This window comes from Xiphophorus hellerii, chromosome 2, assembly GCF_003331165.1.
Source record: "Xiphophorus hellerii strain 12219 chromosome 2, Xiphophorus_hellerii-4.1, whole genome shotgun sequence".
Lineage (NCBI taxonomy): Eukaryota > Metazoa > Chordata > Actinopteri > Cyprinodontiformes > Poeciliidae > Xiphophorus > Xiphophorus hellerii.
Genome location: NC_045673.1, coordinates 25,331,591 through 25,349,134, shown reverse-complemented (window position 1 = coordinate 25,349,134; position 17,544 = coordinate 25,331,591). Strand labels below are relative to the sequence as shown.

General features: G+C 41.9%; 3 protein-coding genes across 5 annotated transcripts; 2 read left to right on the top strand and 1 right to left on the bottom strand.

Moving 5' to 3' along the window:
• Positions 1–143: 143 nt before the first annotated feature.
• On the bottom strand, positions 144–2,870 carry LOC116737284 (endonuclease domain-containing 1 protein-like). The gene is made up of 2 exons (XM_032590351.1): positions 1,364–2,870; positions 144–1,284 (listed from the first exon to the last, which is right to left on the bottom strand). The coding sequence occupies exons 1-2, from the start codon at positions 1,655–1,657 to the stop codon at positions 685–687; spliced, it is 894 nt and encodes a 297-aa protein (XP_032446242.1). The 5' UTR covers positions 1,658–2,870; the 3' UTR covers positions 144–684.
• Positions 2,871–2,891: 21 nt separating this feature from the next.
• Positions 2,892–7,340, top strand: aplnr2 (apelin receptor 2). Its single transcript, XM_032590337.1, has 2 exons — positions 2,892–4,604; positions 5,475–7,340. The coding sequence occupies exon 2, from the start codon at positions 5,615–5,617 to the stop codon at positions 6,932–6,934; it is 1,320 nt and encodes a 439-aa protein (XP_032446228.1). The 5' UTR covers positions 2,892–4,604; positions 5,475–5,614; the 3' UTR covers positions 6,935–7,340.
• Positions 7,341–8,015: 675 nt separating this feature from the next.
• LOC116737262 (polyamine deacetylase HDAC10) lies at positions 8,016–15,871 on the top strand. 3 transcript variants are annotated; one of them, XR_004342767.1, is made up of 21 exons: positions 8,016–8,317; positions 9,436–9,570; positions 10,470–10,566; positions 10,674–10,771; positions 10,962–11,066; positions 11,177–11,245; positions 11,353–11,479; positions 11,799–11,864; positions 11,943–12,002; positions 12,186–12,275; positions 12,352–12,458; positions 12,655–12,722; positions 13,022–13,265; positions 13,344–13,434; positions 13,514–13,599; positions 13,796–13,849; positions 13,951–14,032; positions 14,114–14,302; positions 14,373–14,532; positions 14,644–14,747; positions 14,914–15,871. XR_004342767.1 is itself a non-coding variant. In XM_032590324.1 (21 exons), the coding sequence occupies exons 4-21, from the start codon at positions 10,507–10,509 to the stop codon at positions 14,676–14,678; spliced, it is 1,791 nt and encodes a 596-aa protein (XP_032446215.1). In that variant the 5' UTR covers positions 8,017–8,317; positions 9,329–9,351; positions 9,436–9,570; positions 10,470–10,506; the 3' UTR covers positions 14,679–15,871. The 3 variants fall into 3 exon arrangements, 2 of the variants coding, with proteins under 2 accessions (XP_032446215.1, XP_032446203.1); XM_032590324.1 differs by adding an exon at positions 9,329–9,351 and having other exon boundaries at positions 8,017–8,317; positions 14,644–15,871; XM_032590312.1 differs by having other exon boundaries at positions 8,017–8,317; positions 14,644–15,871.
• Positions 15,872–17,544: the final 1,673 nt, after the last annotated feature.

Here is a 17,544-nt window from a genome sequence, read left to right as displayed (position 1 = left end):
CTGTACATTACATTTACACCAAATAATTGTTTTTCTAAATTTGGGTCGTTGTACTTATTTAGTGTTTTATACACTAATAATTAGATTTTTTTTAAAACCCAGAATAATAAGATAAAGGTAAAAATGAAGACAAAATATGGACATTTAATTTCAGATTAACATTTATTTAAATCACGGTGTAACATCAGGAGTCAGAATCTGAATGTTAACAAAACTTGCTGACTCCCTCAAACTCTGAACAATCCCTTTTAAAGCCCAAGCAAAATTCTTGACCTGGCCAAGTGAAACATCTTTATGTGACTTGGCTTCTGTGCACAGACATAGGAAATGTAAAACATTGGTCTAATCTGTTTTGACTGGACAAAAGACCTTCACAGGCTGGTATCACTCCAGTTACGGCCAGATGCCATAAAACGGATAATGTGAGTAGAGAGTACAACCAAGTAAGTTGTGAATTTATGGGCATTTGTGTATAACCAAAGCCTGGTAATGCTTCACAAAAGAAACAGAGCTAAAATATACTGAGCTGAGTGATGCATGTTGTGGGCGAGATTGCTGAGTATTTAGTGAAATAAGAAGTTACTACAGGAAACATCTGAAAGTCAAGGTGCTAACAGAGAGGAATTAAAACTGTCTACATTGTGTAGCCATAGCAAAACTAAGAATTCTTCTACTTTCCCTTTCTCAGGCCAGTGGGCTATTAGCAGTATTAGGAGGCACACAGTTGTCGTAGAAGATCTGGAAGGAGCTGCTGACATATGTTACCCTCTTCAGGAAGTCCTCCAGCTGTTGAACCGTCATCTCTTGAACCTTGTTGTTTTCCCTGTCGTTGAGCCCATAAGCAGCGAACGCAGGGAACTTTGAGCGCTCTGAGTAGGGAGCATTGTGATCAAACTCAACGCAGCAGTAGGCCGACCAGAGGTAGGTAGGGATGCCCAGGCGGTTGATGTTATGGCGGCGAATGGTGTGGCCTGAGGTGGTGATCCCCGTGACCACATAGGCAGTTCCACGGCAGTAGTTGTTCAGCCTCTTGCGCGTGGTGTGTTCGTGCATTTTCCAAGGGCCGATGTTGAACTCTCGGACCCTGGGAACCACGTTGGTCAGAGTGTAGGTGGCCGCTTTATCCTCTGGGTCGGCCTGATGCTCGTCTGGGTTCAGCTGGCCCCTTTCAAAGATTACAGTGTCGGAGTAGTCGTCGAGCACTGCCTGGGAATCCTCAAAACTCTTGTGAATATTTGCAGAAGGGAACGGCTCCATCTCTCTGGATCCAGACACCAAAGAAAGCTGTGAGGGTAAACAGTGTCAGAGTAACAAAACAAAACCATTTAATTCAAATTAATCTTTGGTCAACCACCATTCTTACCTGTGGCTCATACATCCAGGGTATATCGACCTTTTTGGAACCGTCTGAGCGCTTGAACGTGTACGCAGAGTAAACGGGGATGTGGCTGAAGGAATCGTAGAGGGTGAAGAACCGCGGCTTGCCTGCATAGTACTGGCAAATCTTTTTCAAAGGTTGCTCCTCAAGCCCTCGGGGTATAGTCCCCATGTACAAGAACTGCTTACACTCCGGTGAGATGTTGTCCTGGACCTCTGCTCCTGCCATTACAACGATAAGAAAATACAAGAGTTTCCCTTCAGTTCTGTAGACGGACATGATGAAACCTACAGAATATAGTCTCTGGAGTGCATTTAATCTCTCTCACTCCTCAGCTTACTCCATACCTCATACCCTTTCAGGTATGCAAATCCTTATCTTATTTCCTTTGCACACACCCAAAAACCCTCTCACTGTTTTAACAGCCACTTCCGCAGCACAGTTAGGTCTAAAAAAGCCTCTCTTTTATGTATTCATTAAAGCAACTCTTTAAAAGAATAGAGGTAGATAGTCAATCCAGATGAAACATGTTTAAAACTTCCTATACGTTTATCTTAGGATGTCTGGCGATAATTACACATATATGTCATATAATTACACCGCATATCCATCCCCTCATCCTATCACGTACTTCTCCTTGCAGGTTTGCCAGGAGCTGGTGCCTATACCCAGTGGTCATTGGGTAAAACCTGGACAGGTCGCCAGTCCATCACAGGACCACACAGAGACACACACAGGACCAACAACCATGCACACACTCACATCTAAGGGCAATTTAGAGAGACCAGTTAGCCTAGCAATCATGTTTTTGAAACCGGAGTACCCGGAGAGAACCCATGCTCATGTTCAGTGTCACATAGGGCTGCTGCACATATAAAACACTGTGAAAGATGCCGATATTTATTAGCACAATTGTTTGTTATTGAATTAGTAAAAAAAAACACGGTGCTTCACAATATATATTAGTGAACATCTTCCTTCAGTATTTGGAAGTGTAAAATGGAGACAAAAACATTATCCCCTTGTATTCCTAAAAAATAACATCATAGCTATTACCAAACGCCACTGGTTATTAAAACTTGTAACTGTGGTGTGCTTCTCTTTGTTTTTAGTTGCTGGATTTTCAGTTAGTTCCCAGTTAGAAATAAAATAACTATGCCCCTAAAGTTGCTGCTGTAACAGGGGAAGCCTGAGCTGGCTGATAGAATGTAATGAATACAAGCCTAAACTTTTTATTTTTACATCAGTTTGCTTCTCATTAAACCAATGGAGAGCATAGAGCTAAACCATAGATGTTCCTCCACCTGTTTCTTAGTGTTTGCATGGATAAAATGTAAAGAAATACATCAATATAATCTTGTGTCTGAACAGACAGCATAACAACAATTAGCGAAACTCGCTGCTTTTCCAGCTTGACACTGTGATGTGCTCTAGTAAGTTGCATTTGCTAATTGCAAAAAATCCGAATCCAATACGGCTGCTGCACTTGTAAGACGTAGTGCTCTTGTGACTCCCGCAGGAGTCTTGTTTCACATCCTCTGACTTCCTGCGCAGTTTTCTTCCCTAGGAAATGTTTGTGTTGACTCGCCCTCCACCTCCTCCTTTGTAACTAAAATCTGTGCGTTTTCTATGCAGGAGAAAAGACTGGGGAATGTTTCTCAGAAACATCTGTTCCCGTGAACAAAAGGCCGATGGCAGCACGGCCTGTGTGGAAACAAACTCTTCCTGTTTACCACCCAGAGTTCTTCACTTTTTACGATGTAACTCCACATTGACCTAACCGTGCCCTCTTACCCATTCAAAAGTCCAGTGGCAGATGTCTAGTTTGAGACTAAACCTCTAGTGAAAGCAGAAGTTACAACAACAATAGCATATCTTTAGATTCTGTTTACAGTCACCTCCAAGGGTCAGGCCAATTGGTATGCCTACTTCCAACTATACAATAGATAATTAGCAATTTATGGTAATTGTTACATTTTCTGTCTTGTGTCAACTATAAAAACTGAATTAATGTTGTTTCTTTAATGCTTAATATCCTGCTGAAATACATATTTGAATGTGAACTATTTATTAATGATCTTACATCAATATTTATTTGAGTTTTCCTTCTGTAAAGCTTAAATGGTGACTTTATACCAGCAATACTAGGATATTTACCTCTGCTTTCAGATTGTAATATCGCTCCCCATATGAAAATGAGTAAAAATACTTTTGGAGAGTTAAGCAGATCATGTGCAAATAAAAGGAATTTCAATTGAAGGATTTCAATTTTCCTTCTTTAACAAGAAAACATTGCTTTCCCAAGGCTAAGATTCCTAACATATCCTCAGTGACGTCATTATCATTCCAACATTAAATATTCTAGTTAATGGATTACATTTTGCCTTCTCAACTGAAGTTGTGCAGTACACACATTTTCTTTGCCACCCCTGCTCTTAGAGCAGCAATTGTTCTCATTTCTATGGCGGGTAGGCCGTGGCGAGTCGATTTGGACAGAATCCGAAGATGATCGGCAATGAATTCAAAACGTAAATTCAACCGTTTCCACAAAGAAAACTTTTCATTTGTCATGTTGGAATTAATTGTTAACTGGCCTTTCCTGTGCATCGACCAGTTTCAGGTCACTGGTTTTCTGCCGGTCAGTTGTGATCGGGCTCTGAATGTCTGTAAAGCTATTTTCTTGTTGTTGGTTGTTGCATTTGGCTACGGTTTCCCCCCCCCCCCCCCAGTCTGTTTAAACAAGTGTCTCACTGAGGATGACGGGTGTTTGCAGACATTTCTGTACTGTGGATGCGTTCCGGTGCGTGTGTGTCTCTGTATTGAAGACGGGTCGTGTGAGAGCCGGGAGACGCGGTTTATTTGCCTGTTTTGGCTGGGCCGTGTCTGATAGAGGAACTGTTTCATGCCTTACAGGAGCTGTGCGTGTTTATTTTGGGGGATGGATGTTTACAGGTCTTGTACCCCTCCTGGGGTGGTCTGCTTCGAGAATGTAATGAAGAAAAAAAGGAGGGCTTTGTCTGTGTATTTTTCCCCATTTCTGTCAATGGAGGATGCAGTGAGATGTATTCAGCCTGCTCTCTCCAGTTGGCACTCCGCGGCGGCAGACATCCACAGTTTCATGGTCAGACAAAGAGATAGACGACTGAATTAGGAGGATTTTGTTTCTCTCTACAATGGTAGTCGTATTTTTAGTATCGACACACGGATATTAACCAAACTTATTAAGGTAAGAGAGTTTTACAATTCATCCCAAGTTTAAGATTTCTTTGTATTTCTTTCTCAAGTTGAAATATTGAGACATTGAAATATTCACTCCTGTTTTCCTCGATATGATAGGAGAAGGAAAAGGAAAGATGGTTTTTAAAATCTTTTTTGACAAATAAAAAAAACGTAGCCTTTGATCTAAGCTATTACATTGTAACTCTGACTGAATATTAACCCTTTCATGCATGAATTATGATCCTTTGTGTCAGGATTTTTTTCCAATTTTTTTTTTGATTTTCTTAAGGCATAGAAAAGGAAGGAACTTTTCTTTTTGTAAAAACATTTTTTATTTTTATTTTATTTTTTTAGGTGATCCATTGTCATTTTCTCCAAATACAAAATTGTTATTTGAAAAACACATCAGTAGTATTGTTCTTTAGGGGTTATCTGATGTCACAATTTTTATTTTTTTTTTTACCTGCAAGAGTCGTCTACAGTAGAAGGAGGGACAGGGTTGGTTGGCATGCTTTTTTGTCTGTCGGCCATATTGGATTTAACAAAAAAATAATTTCTTGCATTTGCAGCTGATGGCCAGTAGTTGATAGTGTATTTTATGATGCATTAGTGTCCACTTCAGTGGTCTGTGTGCATTTATAACATAAAAGACTTTTGAAGTCAGTGGCTTGTGCAAGGTTTTATTTAGGGGCATCAGAGCAAAGGGAAAAAACTAAAGGCCACATTGTCCTGATTGTATCTGACAACAACACGATCCATTGCAGTTTGTGGTTGTAATGTGACAAAACTTCCGAAAGGCACTGTCTGGAGTTGTAAGTCACAGAATAAGAAGGTATTCAAATTTGTAAAACGTCACTCTTTTCTCTGAAATTTTCAGACAATCCAAGTCAACACCCAGAGGACAGAACAGGAAACAGGAAACAGAAAACAGAAAACGAGTCCAGGCTCTGAATCTCAACAGCCTTTATTCAACAGAATTGAAGTAAATCATGATGCCTGGATTTGTTTTATAGAAAAATGTCAGACTTCCCCACCTCCTCCACTCCCACCCCAACTCTGGATCACTGCGACTATGGCGACTGGTATCCCTCCTTCTCCATCATCCCGTCTGTCTATGTTCTGGCCTTCTTGGTGGGTTGCCTTGGTAACAGCTTAGTGCTCTCGGTGTACCTGCTTCGACCCAACGGAATCGGGATAGGAGACAAACCGCAGTGTTGCTGCTTTTTCAGAGCCAATCGCCAACATCTGCCTTCTCCTTGTAAAAACGAACCATCAGGACGAAGCTACAGAGCTTCCTCTCATTCCTTCACCTCTTCCTCGTGTCCTCCCTCCATCCCTCGGCCCTCTCACTCCCTCACAGATTCTCTGATAGCCAGTTTGGCGTTAGCTGACCTTTGCTTCCTTGTAACTCTCCCTCTTTGGGCTACCTACACAGCAATGGGCTATCACTGGCCTTTTGGGCAACCCCTTTGCCAGATCAGCAGCTTCCTCACCGCCCTCAACATGTACGCCAGCGTATTCAGTCTGAGCACGCTCAGTGTGGAGCGGTACTGGGTCCTGACGGGACGGCGGCACTCCGGCCACCATCCCTCGCCGAGGTGTCCCAGCAGGACGCTGTGGATACTCGTAGCGGTGTGGGTGGTAGCAGCGGTCCTGGCTCTTCCTGGTTTGCTGCTGCGCTCTGTCAGGGAAGTGGAACTTGACCCCAAGTCTGAGGATGACCCCGGATCTGTAGTCCTTTCCTGCCAGATGGATTACTCCATGCTGGTTGGGGCAGAGCTCGAAGAGGCTGAAAAAGACAGGGCAGAGGTGTGGTGGGCCGCCGTGTTGAGCTTAAAGTCAACCCTAATTGGCTTCCTGCTACCGCTTGTCATCATGCTCGTCTGCTACTGCTCATTGGCTCAGCTGCTCAGCAAGCACTTTGGACGTGGCCCTCGTCCCGACCGCAGGCGCCAGCGCAGACTCCTCAGGGTCATTGTCACTTTAGTGACGGCCTTCTTCCTCTGCTGGATGCCACTCAATGTCAACAAGACTGTCTCCATCCTGCTGGAGTTGGGCTTCGTCCCATATTCGTGTTCTCTAGACCAGGCTCTGCTGGCCGCTCATCCGTACGTCACCTGTTTGGCTTACCTCAACTCCTGCCTGAACCCTCTGCTCTACGCCGCATGTGACCCTTCATTCAGGGAACGATGCAGAGCAACTCTGCTCATGTGTTGCGGGATGTGCAGAAGAGAAGCAGAGGGAGACGGGAGGAAAGAAGAACGAGAGAAACAGCAGAGGAGCTCAACGGTTCCGGCAGGGACACAAGAGGACGAAGAGGAAGAGGACAGGTTATGAGAAGGAAAAGGAACAATAAACTCTTCACGTTCAATTCAAAAACAGAATAAAACGGAATCTAAAAAAATAAAAGGGAAACTGAACATTTGTTGCACATTGTTACGTCTAAAATTCCCAGCTGCCTGAGCATTTGCTCTGTCCAGCTAGTGTGAGACGTTTAGAGTTAGCATCCAGAAAGGGAAATGTTCAAACAGTATTTTCCCACGGGGTACAATGGAGATGTTTCCCAGAGGATGTTTCCTAAATTATTTGATGCAAAAATAATCTGGGGTCAGATAAAAGCTTCTCATGATATATGATATGTGATGCATTCAGGATGTACTTTGTGTTTGTTGGTTTGTGTTGCACTTGTTTTTACTGTTTATTTTCTTTATGACAACAGTAAATAATAAAAGGTCACATCATGTTGAAATTTCCTCTGTTGTCTCTTTTACATGCGACATTAACAACAACATTAATAACAATGAAACGTTTTTTGTTTAAAACCTTTTGAATACAAAATCATTGCAGAAATTTTCAACATGATACAATTAAGAAGAAAGAAACACTTAAAACGAGATACCAGTAAAAAGTTGTAAAAATATACTAATGACTAGTTAGTAACATACTAATAAATAACTAAATTTAAAAATGAACTGTTTCAAACACTGCAAATGGAGAAAAATGTTGTGCACATCTTTGTCCAAAAGAAGGCAAAAAAGCATTCAGTTGTTGTATAACAGTTGTTGCTCATTTTGCATAGCAGTCTCTTCATGAAACTGTTACACAACAGCAGTGTCTTCAGTCAGAGGCGTCTCCCAGATTCTCTGTAATAATGACTGCTGCAGGAGATCCTTCCTGCCCAGCCATCAGTATCTACAACAACTCCCTGAAGAACGACTCATATCTGTTACAAAAACATTCTGCTGCCCTCTGGGATGAATAAAGTATTTTTTTTTTGTATTTGAAAATAATTTGAAACACACAGGAACAGAAATAGAAACAGAAAACAGGCTACCGTGACGAGATGTCAGTCAGCCCTGGAGGAATACCGGACTCCGTCCAGTAGATGGCGCTCGTTCCCCGGCAGAACGTTAACTTCACACTCGGTGCTTCTCAGATGAACTTTCTGTTTACATGCTTCTCGCTTAATAAGCGTCTTCAGAGGTGCGTTCAGACTGGATACAATTCAGACGGTTTTACATAAAGGTTTGAAGTAACCCAGAGGTATTCTTTATTCGTGCCGTAAGATCAAAAGTCAGGATTAAAAAAAAACAAAAAACAACTAAACTACGGAGGAGGTTTTGTTGTGATATTTCTCTCTACACGTTCGGAAGCATCGACAATGGGGACAGCTCTGATTTACGATGAGGAGATGACCAAATACAAACTGCTCTGGGTTGAGTGAGTGTCAAGAACATGTTCACATCATATTTTGTCAGAATCGGATTCGCTGGCTTCTGTAACCTGGAGGTCACCATGTCTGCTACATTTACATGTTATTCCTACAGTAATCACGGTTTCACCTACTGCTTGCTATAGTGGTGCTTTCACGTCATTTTAAAGGTTGTTTATAAATATTTTTCAGATGTTACCACACACAGATTATTGCTCATCTCCACAAACGAGCTGCTTCTAAGTCAAACATTTCAAGCTGTGTTTACACCCAGACACAGTCTCATCCAGTAACCGGTAATGTTAACGTTTGCTGTGTCTGTTAAAGTTGAACAAATTTTAGTTTGGGAAAAATATGCTTTAAATATTCTTATTTTGCTAAAACCACACCTGCCGTTTGCAGTTAAAAAAAAGGTATTTCAGAATTTTAAAAAATTGCATGTTGAATTTTGCAAAAATAACAATCCAAATATAATAAACATGTTAGATTTTTAAAGTATAAATGTAAATAAAACGATCAGAGTTTAGAGTAAAACTTCCGTCAGAAATGTAAAACATAAACTTAAATGATTTTATTCGAAACGAGACAGCAGCATTATTTCCAATTCTGCTGCAGAAATAATGCAATCCATTATTTTAGTTGTTTATAATATTATCTAGACTTTGTATTTAATATTGTGATGGTGAATTAAGTAGGAATATAAAACAAACACTCAGTTAAACTCAGTTGTTTTTAAGTGTTTTTACTCTTCAAACTATCCCATTTTGTCACGCTTGTCTTTATGGAGCAACACACATTGCATTTTTTATCACTCCACGTTATAATTATGATTTATAATTTGATGTTAGCTGTTTGATTAAAAATACTTCCAGACAGAGAAATTAGACTTTTGTTAAGTGTAAAATCTATTGTAATTTTCTTCCAACCAGTCATCCAGTTGCTCCAAATAGCAAAAACAAAGAAACAAAAAAAAAACAAAACTGCTCACTTTAAAACATTTCTCTTCCATCACACTAAAGCATCCTCGCGTTGGATACTTCTGGTGGGTTAGCTATTTTTTTGTATTCATAACGGTGACTGGTAACATGATGTTTACGACTATATTACGTTGTTTTTGTTTCTGCAGCCCAGCATGTAAGATCGAGGTTCCCGAGCGGCTCTCGGTCAGTTATGAGGCCCTGGTCAGGACGGGTCTGTCTGACCGCTGTGTCTCTGTGCCGCCTCGTGAGGCCTCAGATGCAGAGATCCTGCTCGTCCACAGGTCGGTCCTGATTGCTGCCCTGTTGCAGCGCCGGCCCTTTAACACTGGGTCCTTCAGCAGATATTTGATTCAGAGCCCCCATCTCCTATTAGCACAACCAATCAAAACGTCGTTTTAAATGTTCTCAGTTTGATTGTGTTCCACATCCAACGCCTCTGACTTTCAAGGTTTACTAGTTACAGACAGTCGTGTGTGGAATAATTGTTGCGAGGAGTTAAAAGCTGTGTTTTTCACTTTTTAAATTAAAACTAAATGTCCAAAACTCTTTTGTTAAACAAATGCAATGAGGTTTTATTATGGTTGTTTTCTTCTATGAGTTTGTCTAGAGACTCACAGAATTCTTTAGAGATATGTTTTAGAAAAATACAAAGGAAATATTCAACTGTTTTAGTTTTGATAATGCCGTATGTATAAAAAAAATTAATAAGCTTATGCTTCTGGTTCAGTCTTTGCTTTGAGTTCTTGTCTTTGATAGGAGTTTTCAATATTGCTTCTTCTATTTCTGTATTACTTTTATCTTGTCTTTTTATCCTTCTGTATTGTTTTTTCAGCATTGTTTTTTTCTTTTTGAAAAAAAAGAGTTAAAAAGGACATAACACTTTTAAATAATAACACTTTTGTAACTATAGCATATAATCATATAGCAGTAGTCAATATAATAATGAAATACCAATATTAAACTATGCTTTCTAATGTAATGTCTCAGCTATTTTAAAGAATTTCAAATGGGGTTTATTCTTTATAAATGTAACAACAAATTTACATGTGTGCTTGGGGGCCCCCTGCTGGTGTGAATTTGTTCATGCATTGATTTCCCTCTGCAACTGTTACGATGGAGTGGATTTATTCACCTCCTCATTAATATGAAATAAACGTTCTCATCATGCTGCTGTCTGCAGCGAGGAATATCTGGAGGGTGTGAAAAAGACTCCGCACATGACTTTGGAGGACTTGAAGGAGTTCACCCTTCAGTATGGGGACGTCTACTTCCACCCAGTTAGTCCCCTATTCGTCAGCTGTGTATTACAGATGTCCCTCTTTCACTCTCTGGCTGTGTTGCTCACTTTTTTAATCCCTATTTTCTTAATTGTTTACTGCCGCAGAATATCTATCACTGCGCCAAGCTGGCTGCAGGGTCTGCTCTGCAACTGGTGGACAGTGTCATGACAGGGACGGTCAGGAACGGCATGGCTCTGGTTAGGTACGGGTCGAAATGTGTGAATTATGTTTTGCGTTGTTCCATTTTATGCCCCTACTTTGTTGCAACGAGGCTTTTAACACGAACTGTAACATGCAGTATATAGGAGGAAAAACACAGAGTGGGAACAGTACATTTTAGCTCATGCCACGACTGGGAAGAAACGTACGTGTTTCCTGTTGTCGTTTTGTAGACCGCCGGGACACCACAGCATGCGCAGTGCTGCCAGTGGTTTCTGTGTGTTCAACAACGTGGCCATAGCAGCGAGATATGCTAAGCAAAAACATGGAGCCAAAAGGTATTTCGACCTTTTTTTTTAATATATATCTTTCTCACAGTTTGGTCTAATTGTGCCGACTTCTGCTGGACTCACATTCGCTTAAAGCAGCTTAAATGCTTCTTCTTCAGGGTGCTAATAGTAGACTGGGACATACATCACGGTCAAGGGGTGCAGTATTGCTTTGAAGATGATCCGAGGTGGGTCCTTTTGTCAAATCGCAACCTGTGAAAGTATGAGAGGATGCAACAGGTTTTCAGCATAACTCTGGTGTTTTATTCACTGAGGGTTTTATGGTGTTCTGCAGTGTTCTGTACTTTTCTTGGCACCGCTATGAGCACCAGAAATTCTGGCCCAATCTTAGAGAGTCAGACTACGATAGCGTCGGCAAAGGAAGCGGAGCTGGCTTCAACATAAACGTGCCTTGGAATAAGGTGAGTAGGTCGAAAAATTGACTGGTGTATTGATTTAGCCAGTATTAATTCTGATTGGTTGGTTAAGGCGTGAGACCGCACTCGCTGTCCTACTGTCACAAATGTAACCATGTTGCATTACCAAAGGTCTGCTCATCTATAAACCCTGAAGTGTTAGTCGCATTTGCACTGATGACAGATGAATTGTGGTACAGTCAGAATCTATTTACCGCTTTTGTTACTTTTACAAATTTATCACAATATTTTGTCATTTGGACTTTGTTATTTTGAAATAAGGGATAAATATTCGCTCACCAGAGTCATCACTCTGACATTTCAGGTGGGGATGGAAAACAGCGACTATCTGTCAGCCTTCTGCCATGTCCTCCTGCCAGTAGCGTATGAGGTGAGACATTTTTAGGACGTATTTGTTTAAGACTGAAGTGTGACCACGACTTGTTGCTCTTTTGATTCTTCCTCACAGTTTTGCCCAGACTTGGTTTTGGTGTGCGCGGGCTTTGACTCGGCTATCGGCGACCCAGAGGTACCAAAGAAAGCAAAACAACAGAAATTCCTCTTGCGTAAAGTGGACTTATTTACACATTGCATGCATGCATTCTCTCTTACAGTTCTATCTTATGAATCCACTAAAAAAAAAAAAAAAGCCTTTGAATCGGCATCAAAAACATTCAAATTACTTGCTTTGTTGTTTGTTTGTTTTTGCCAGGGAGAGATGTGTGCCACTCCGGACATCTTCGCCCACTTAACCCACCTCCTAATGAACCTAGCTGGAGGAAAACTGTGTGCTGTACTGGAGGTATGATTAACAGTAATTAGCTGTCTTATTTAACTGACTTTCAAAGTATTTTATGCATTTCTACATTTTCCTTTAGGGAGGATACAACTTGACTTCTCTCGCACAATCCGTGTGTCAGACTGTTCAGACTTTGCTCGGCGATCCGCTGCCTCGGCTCGCAAACCTCGGGAGTCCCTGTGAAAGGTCGGGTCAAACGCAAACTGAGCGTTGCAGAAAATCGCGTAACGTTTTCCTTCTTCCCGGCAATTATGCTCTACTTCGTCCGGATCTTTCTCATGAAATGAAAACGAGCGTCGAGTTTGCGGCTGTAACTTGACAGAGAAATAGAAACTTGAGCGGCGTGAATCTTGAAATCGGTGGTTTTATTGCTGTTTCTCAGTGCACTCGAGTCTCTTCAGTGTGTCCGATCGGTCCAGAGGCGGTACTGGCCCATCCTCAAGCATGCAGGTAGAACAGCCACGCAGCAGTTGTTCAGAGTTACTTTGTTGTTCCAGCACGACACAGAATATGCCTTGTTATTCAGTAGTTCATTAATAAAGTGGGATAATGTTGTCTTATACATGTTATAAGTGCCGACTACCCTACTTTTTGTGTTTATTATAATCGTTTTCTTAGTGGAGCGCAACAACTCCTGCCATAAGTTCATGGAAATAGAGAAAACTTTCATCTTTTTTAAGATGTAGAAATGTTCATTTTATTTCCTTATTTCTGTACCCCTTGTCTCATGCGGTTTCCCGTTTCTCCAGCCGATCCGCCTACGACGGACGTCGGCACCAGACGCATCAAACTGGCAAAAGCAGAGGAAGAAAAGGCAGAAACGGCAGACGAAGAAAGGAGCCGGGAGGAAAAAGTTTGGCCTGAGCCCGCAGAGCGCCTCCGTCCTCCCGTTTGTTCCGCGTCGGCGCTTCCCGACGACGCGGCTTGTCCAGACGGCTTGAAACGCCTCACCTCCTCCAAAGATCTCGGACCGCTTTTAGTACGCAGAATAAAGTGAGAAGCACTCAGAGTCGCACGCCTTGTTTGACGAGCGTTTTCACCCCGCTCGCTAACTGAGCCGTTTCGTTGAAGGAACCATTCCGCGGAAGTTGCGGGTGACGCGGACGGTGTCGCCACCTTCTCGAGACTTTACACCCTGATTGAGAAAATGAGAACAAACGAGGTAAAATCAAGACATTGTTTGGGGTTCCTTCTCCCTCTACTGGCTTGTTGTGTGTTGATTTTATTTGAACGGTTCTCAGATCGGCAACGGCGTGGCGCTGGTCCCCGATGTCGCCGCAGCCGTCAAGTGTGTTGTCCAGGACCTCGGCTCTGACCTCGTCAACCGGTACAGAAGTCAAATCTTACGCAGACTGTGTTGTATGTTTTGACAAAAACCACATAGAACCACATAGAAGTGTTGAGCTTCACTTTTAAAGTAACCTGATCAACATTTAGGGGAATACACACTTTGGCTACTCAAAATAAATGAGCAATAAATGCTTTCAGACCAGCCTGAACTGTTTCCACTCGTCTTCCTTCAGGGTTTTAGTGGTTTGTGTCGGCAAAGAGGAGCTGAATTACGCCACGGCAGATGGGTAATAGTGATTTAAGCCCTACTGCACTTTTTACAAAAGCTTTACAGAAAAGACTTTCAGCGGGAATCGCAATTTTATTACGAAAAAATCTCTGTTTTAAGGAAAATGCTTGTTGTACAAATCAGCGGTGAAGACAAAGAGGAACAGAAGGGCAAATATTATATTCCAATGTGTTTAAAGAAGGTGAGATAACTTTAAAACACACACACACACAATGCTGACTGCATCTCACAAACATGACGTGTGGTTTTCTTGTCCTCGCAGGGTTGCGGTGACACGGTAGGATTCATCCAGGCGGTCCTTGGCCTCCTCCTACCTCTGGGATACGAGTACGACCCGGGCCTTGTCCTTTTGAGTCGCATGCCAGGAAGCGGAGTGGGCGACTGTATGTGGCAGCAACTAATTGGCCTGCTGAAGGGCTTCGCAAAGGGACACACTCTGGTTCTGATGCAGGTGAGACGACTGGAGCAAGTTTGAAGTCGAAGTCTTTATAAACTTTATTTATTTATTTTTTGTCTTTAAGACGAATGATGGAGCATGTATGGGCCCTACTGCCTCCGTCCTCCTCGGGCACCCTGCGCCTCCTCTGCGGGAGCTTCTGACTCCGCTCCCAGACGACGGAGATGCTTTGGAGAGGATCAGAGAGAGGCTGCAGGCTGACTGGAAAATGCTGCAAACAGCAGGTGAATGGACTTGCTGCAAACCCTCCCATGTTGGGCAATAACCCCAACCTCTCAAAACTCCAAATTACATGATGTGTACTAACAAAAACGTACCTGTATGTGTGTCTTAAGTATCTTCAGGCAATGGAGAGACAGCTAAAAGCTGAAGCTGTCCTGCTGCTGTTTATCTTTGTGGAGCTGATGGACGATTTGACATATTTGACACTCAGCAGCTAGTAAACCCCACACTCTGTTCATTTCTATATGCAGTTTTATACTCTAAATTATGTTTCAGTTCAATGATTTTCTAGGTTTCATACATTCTTAAATGTATTTCTACTAGCCAGTCTAATGCTGTACTAGTGAAACGTTGTTTTTTTTTTTTTTTTCATGGAATGCTAGGTGGCTAACGACGTTGTACGTTTTGTGGCGTCTAAACGTCATTTCCGGGAGTCTTCTTGGATTGCACATTCACCAGTTTATTACATTCCGACAAGACAAAACCCACCAACTCCAAAGAACACGACAACAGTATTTACACGGACTCCGCCAGGACGGTAACTTGAATGCTGTTCTGGATTTAACCCATCTCTATCACGCGTGGCCCCGTGGCTCATTTGAGCCCACAGCCCCCTCTAGTGACTAAACGGGGAATGTAACTCGTATTTGGCGCCTATAACTCCTTCTCGATAAAAATGCTAAAAAAGAAAATTATTATTATTTTTGTGATTTTTCATATATTGAAGCAGTTCATCAGACGTAAACCAAAAGTTTGGCACCTATTTATAATTAAAACGGACCATATTAATGATGTGTTTATGTGTGGTTTGGAAATTAGAAATGTTTTGCACTGGAGTGTGTTGGCCACTATTAGAGAAAAGAATATTTGAGAAAAGTGAAAATTGTTTATAAAGTAGTTAGATGATAATCCTCAACCTTAGGGGATGATTTATTTCTTTTTAATTCTCACTTTACACTTAATTTAGTTATTTAATACAGTATCTGTCTAACCAGTCTTTATCTTATCTCTCTTCTCCCTTTGTTTTTCCTCTTTGTCGTTTTCTGAATTCTGCTTTTTTATTATTATTGCTGTCATTTTGTGTTCCACCCTTGAACATGTCTTTATATGTGTGGAAAATATTAATATTTCAACAAAATACATCCCAGTGTCTGTGAACGTCACGTTGTTTTGGGCTGTTTATGCATTTAAACTTCAATTTCAACTGATACATAAAGCTGGCTCCATGTATTACCACTCTTCTTAGTTGGTTTGATAATTAATTTAAAGAGGTCGATTTTATGACTTTACAATATAGTCCACATTTCCAATAAACCTGAGATTTGGCATTTTAAAATGCAAGAGGTGTGCCGGCTTTATCAATTGCTAAGCTATTTTTTGCTGGGTTTTTTTAGTTTTTTCTTAAATTATTATCTTGTTTTAACATCCAACTCTGGCCAACTCTCTGTTACTCCTATATCGATTTGATACAGTAGGGGCTTCCGCACTTCCCATATCTGTGTCCTCTGTCACTTTTTTCAGCCATTAAATGTGTTTAATAGTTAACACGTCGTAACCTGTTTTTCCGAGCCGCCTTTAAACGCAACATGAGCGCTACTACTCTCGCACTGGGTTTACGCCTGTGCGGCAGTGAAGGAGACCTGCTGCTGCTGTGCAGAGCTACTCAGGTCTGGTAGATTCATGGCAGCAAAACACAAAGAACTTTCCACAGTTTTCCCCACAAACTAACCGACTGAGTTGAGTAAAGCTGTTGGATGCAGATAATTTTTGCTAAATGATGACTAGCTAATACCAATACAGCACCTTCAGCTTGTTAACAAGTAGCCTGTAGGCTACTGATGTATTGATTATGTTTATGTTGCAGCTACGTCGATTCATTTTGCCCCCCCCCAAAATAAACCAATGCCCCCTGCTGTTAAATTCGTCTGGAGCCGGGGCTGCTTTGTGCTTTGAGTGAGTGGAGCCTTAGATTTGGTCCAGATCTCAGTGCTGTAGTTTTTATCTGTACTTCTGTCTGCATATAAACACAGAGAGATGCCAGTCACAGAGTTGTGTGCAGCCTGTGTAAATGTCTGGCAGGACCAGCCGGGCAGGGCAGGGCCGTAAAGTGTGTGTGTGTGTGGGGGGGGCTATGGTCCCCTGGCTCCCCCCTGTTCCGGCGCCTATGCACACACCCCTAACTCATCCTCGTACCTCAAGAGAACTTTTCTAATTCCCTTAAAACGGGATGAACCGTGAGTATTGATTCTGTGTTTAATCTCCTCCACTATTAAAATCAATATAAAAGCTTTTTGGTGCTGTCCAGACAAAGGAGAATGTTTTAGCGTCAACCTCCTCCTCCCCCCACAAATTACTTCCGCCTCTGCAAGAAAGCCCATTTTTTCCGGACAGCAGGTTGTTCTTTGCTTCATAGTATCTGTGCCAGATCAGTCATTTTCATCTACTTGATATATAAACCGTGAAAAGGCTTGCACCGAATTTAGCCGCCTCTCTTGAATTCGACGACGTATTTGCGTCCAATTGAGTCGGCATGATTAAACGTTTGTTGAATTTTAATCAGGGTACAGCGTCCTGATAGCCATTCCACTTGTACAAAGATCCTTTCTCTCACATGGCGGCGCAGCATTAGTCCACTTCGTTGACATCTGGGACATAAAACAAAGACTAACCTTCACTGGGACTTTAACTAGAACTCTTTGATATGTTATGGCCTTTCATGTGTACATTAAAACGGGTGGAAATGCCTTAAACAGCCTTTGAGGTGGGGTGGGGGTGTGTATTGTTTGAACATCGCCCTCGAAGTGAAAACTGTCGCAGCGTTCCGTGGCGAGGAGGTGTAAAAGTTCCTCTGAGTCTTATGTAATGAGGAGTTCCTCCTGACGCTCCGAGCTGGATATTAACACTGCCAGATGATTCAATATAATCTGCAGCCAGGAAATTCATTCTCTGAAATGAAAGAGAAATCCAATTTCCCCCTGTATACTTCTCATTTGAATATAAATCAAAAGCCTGGT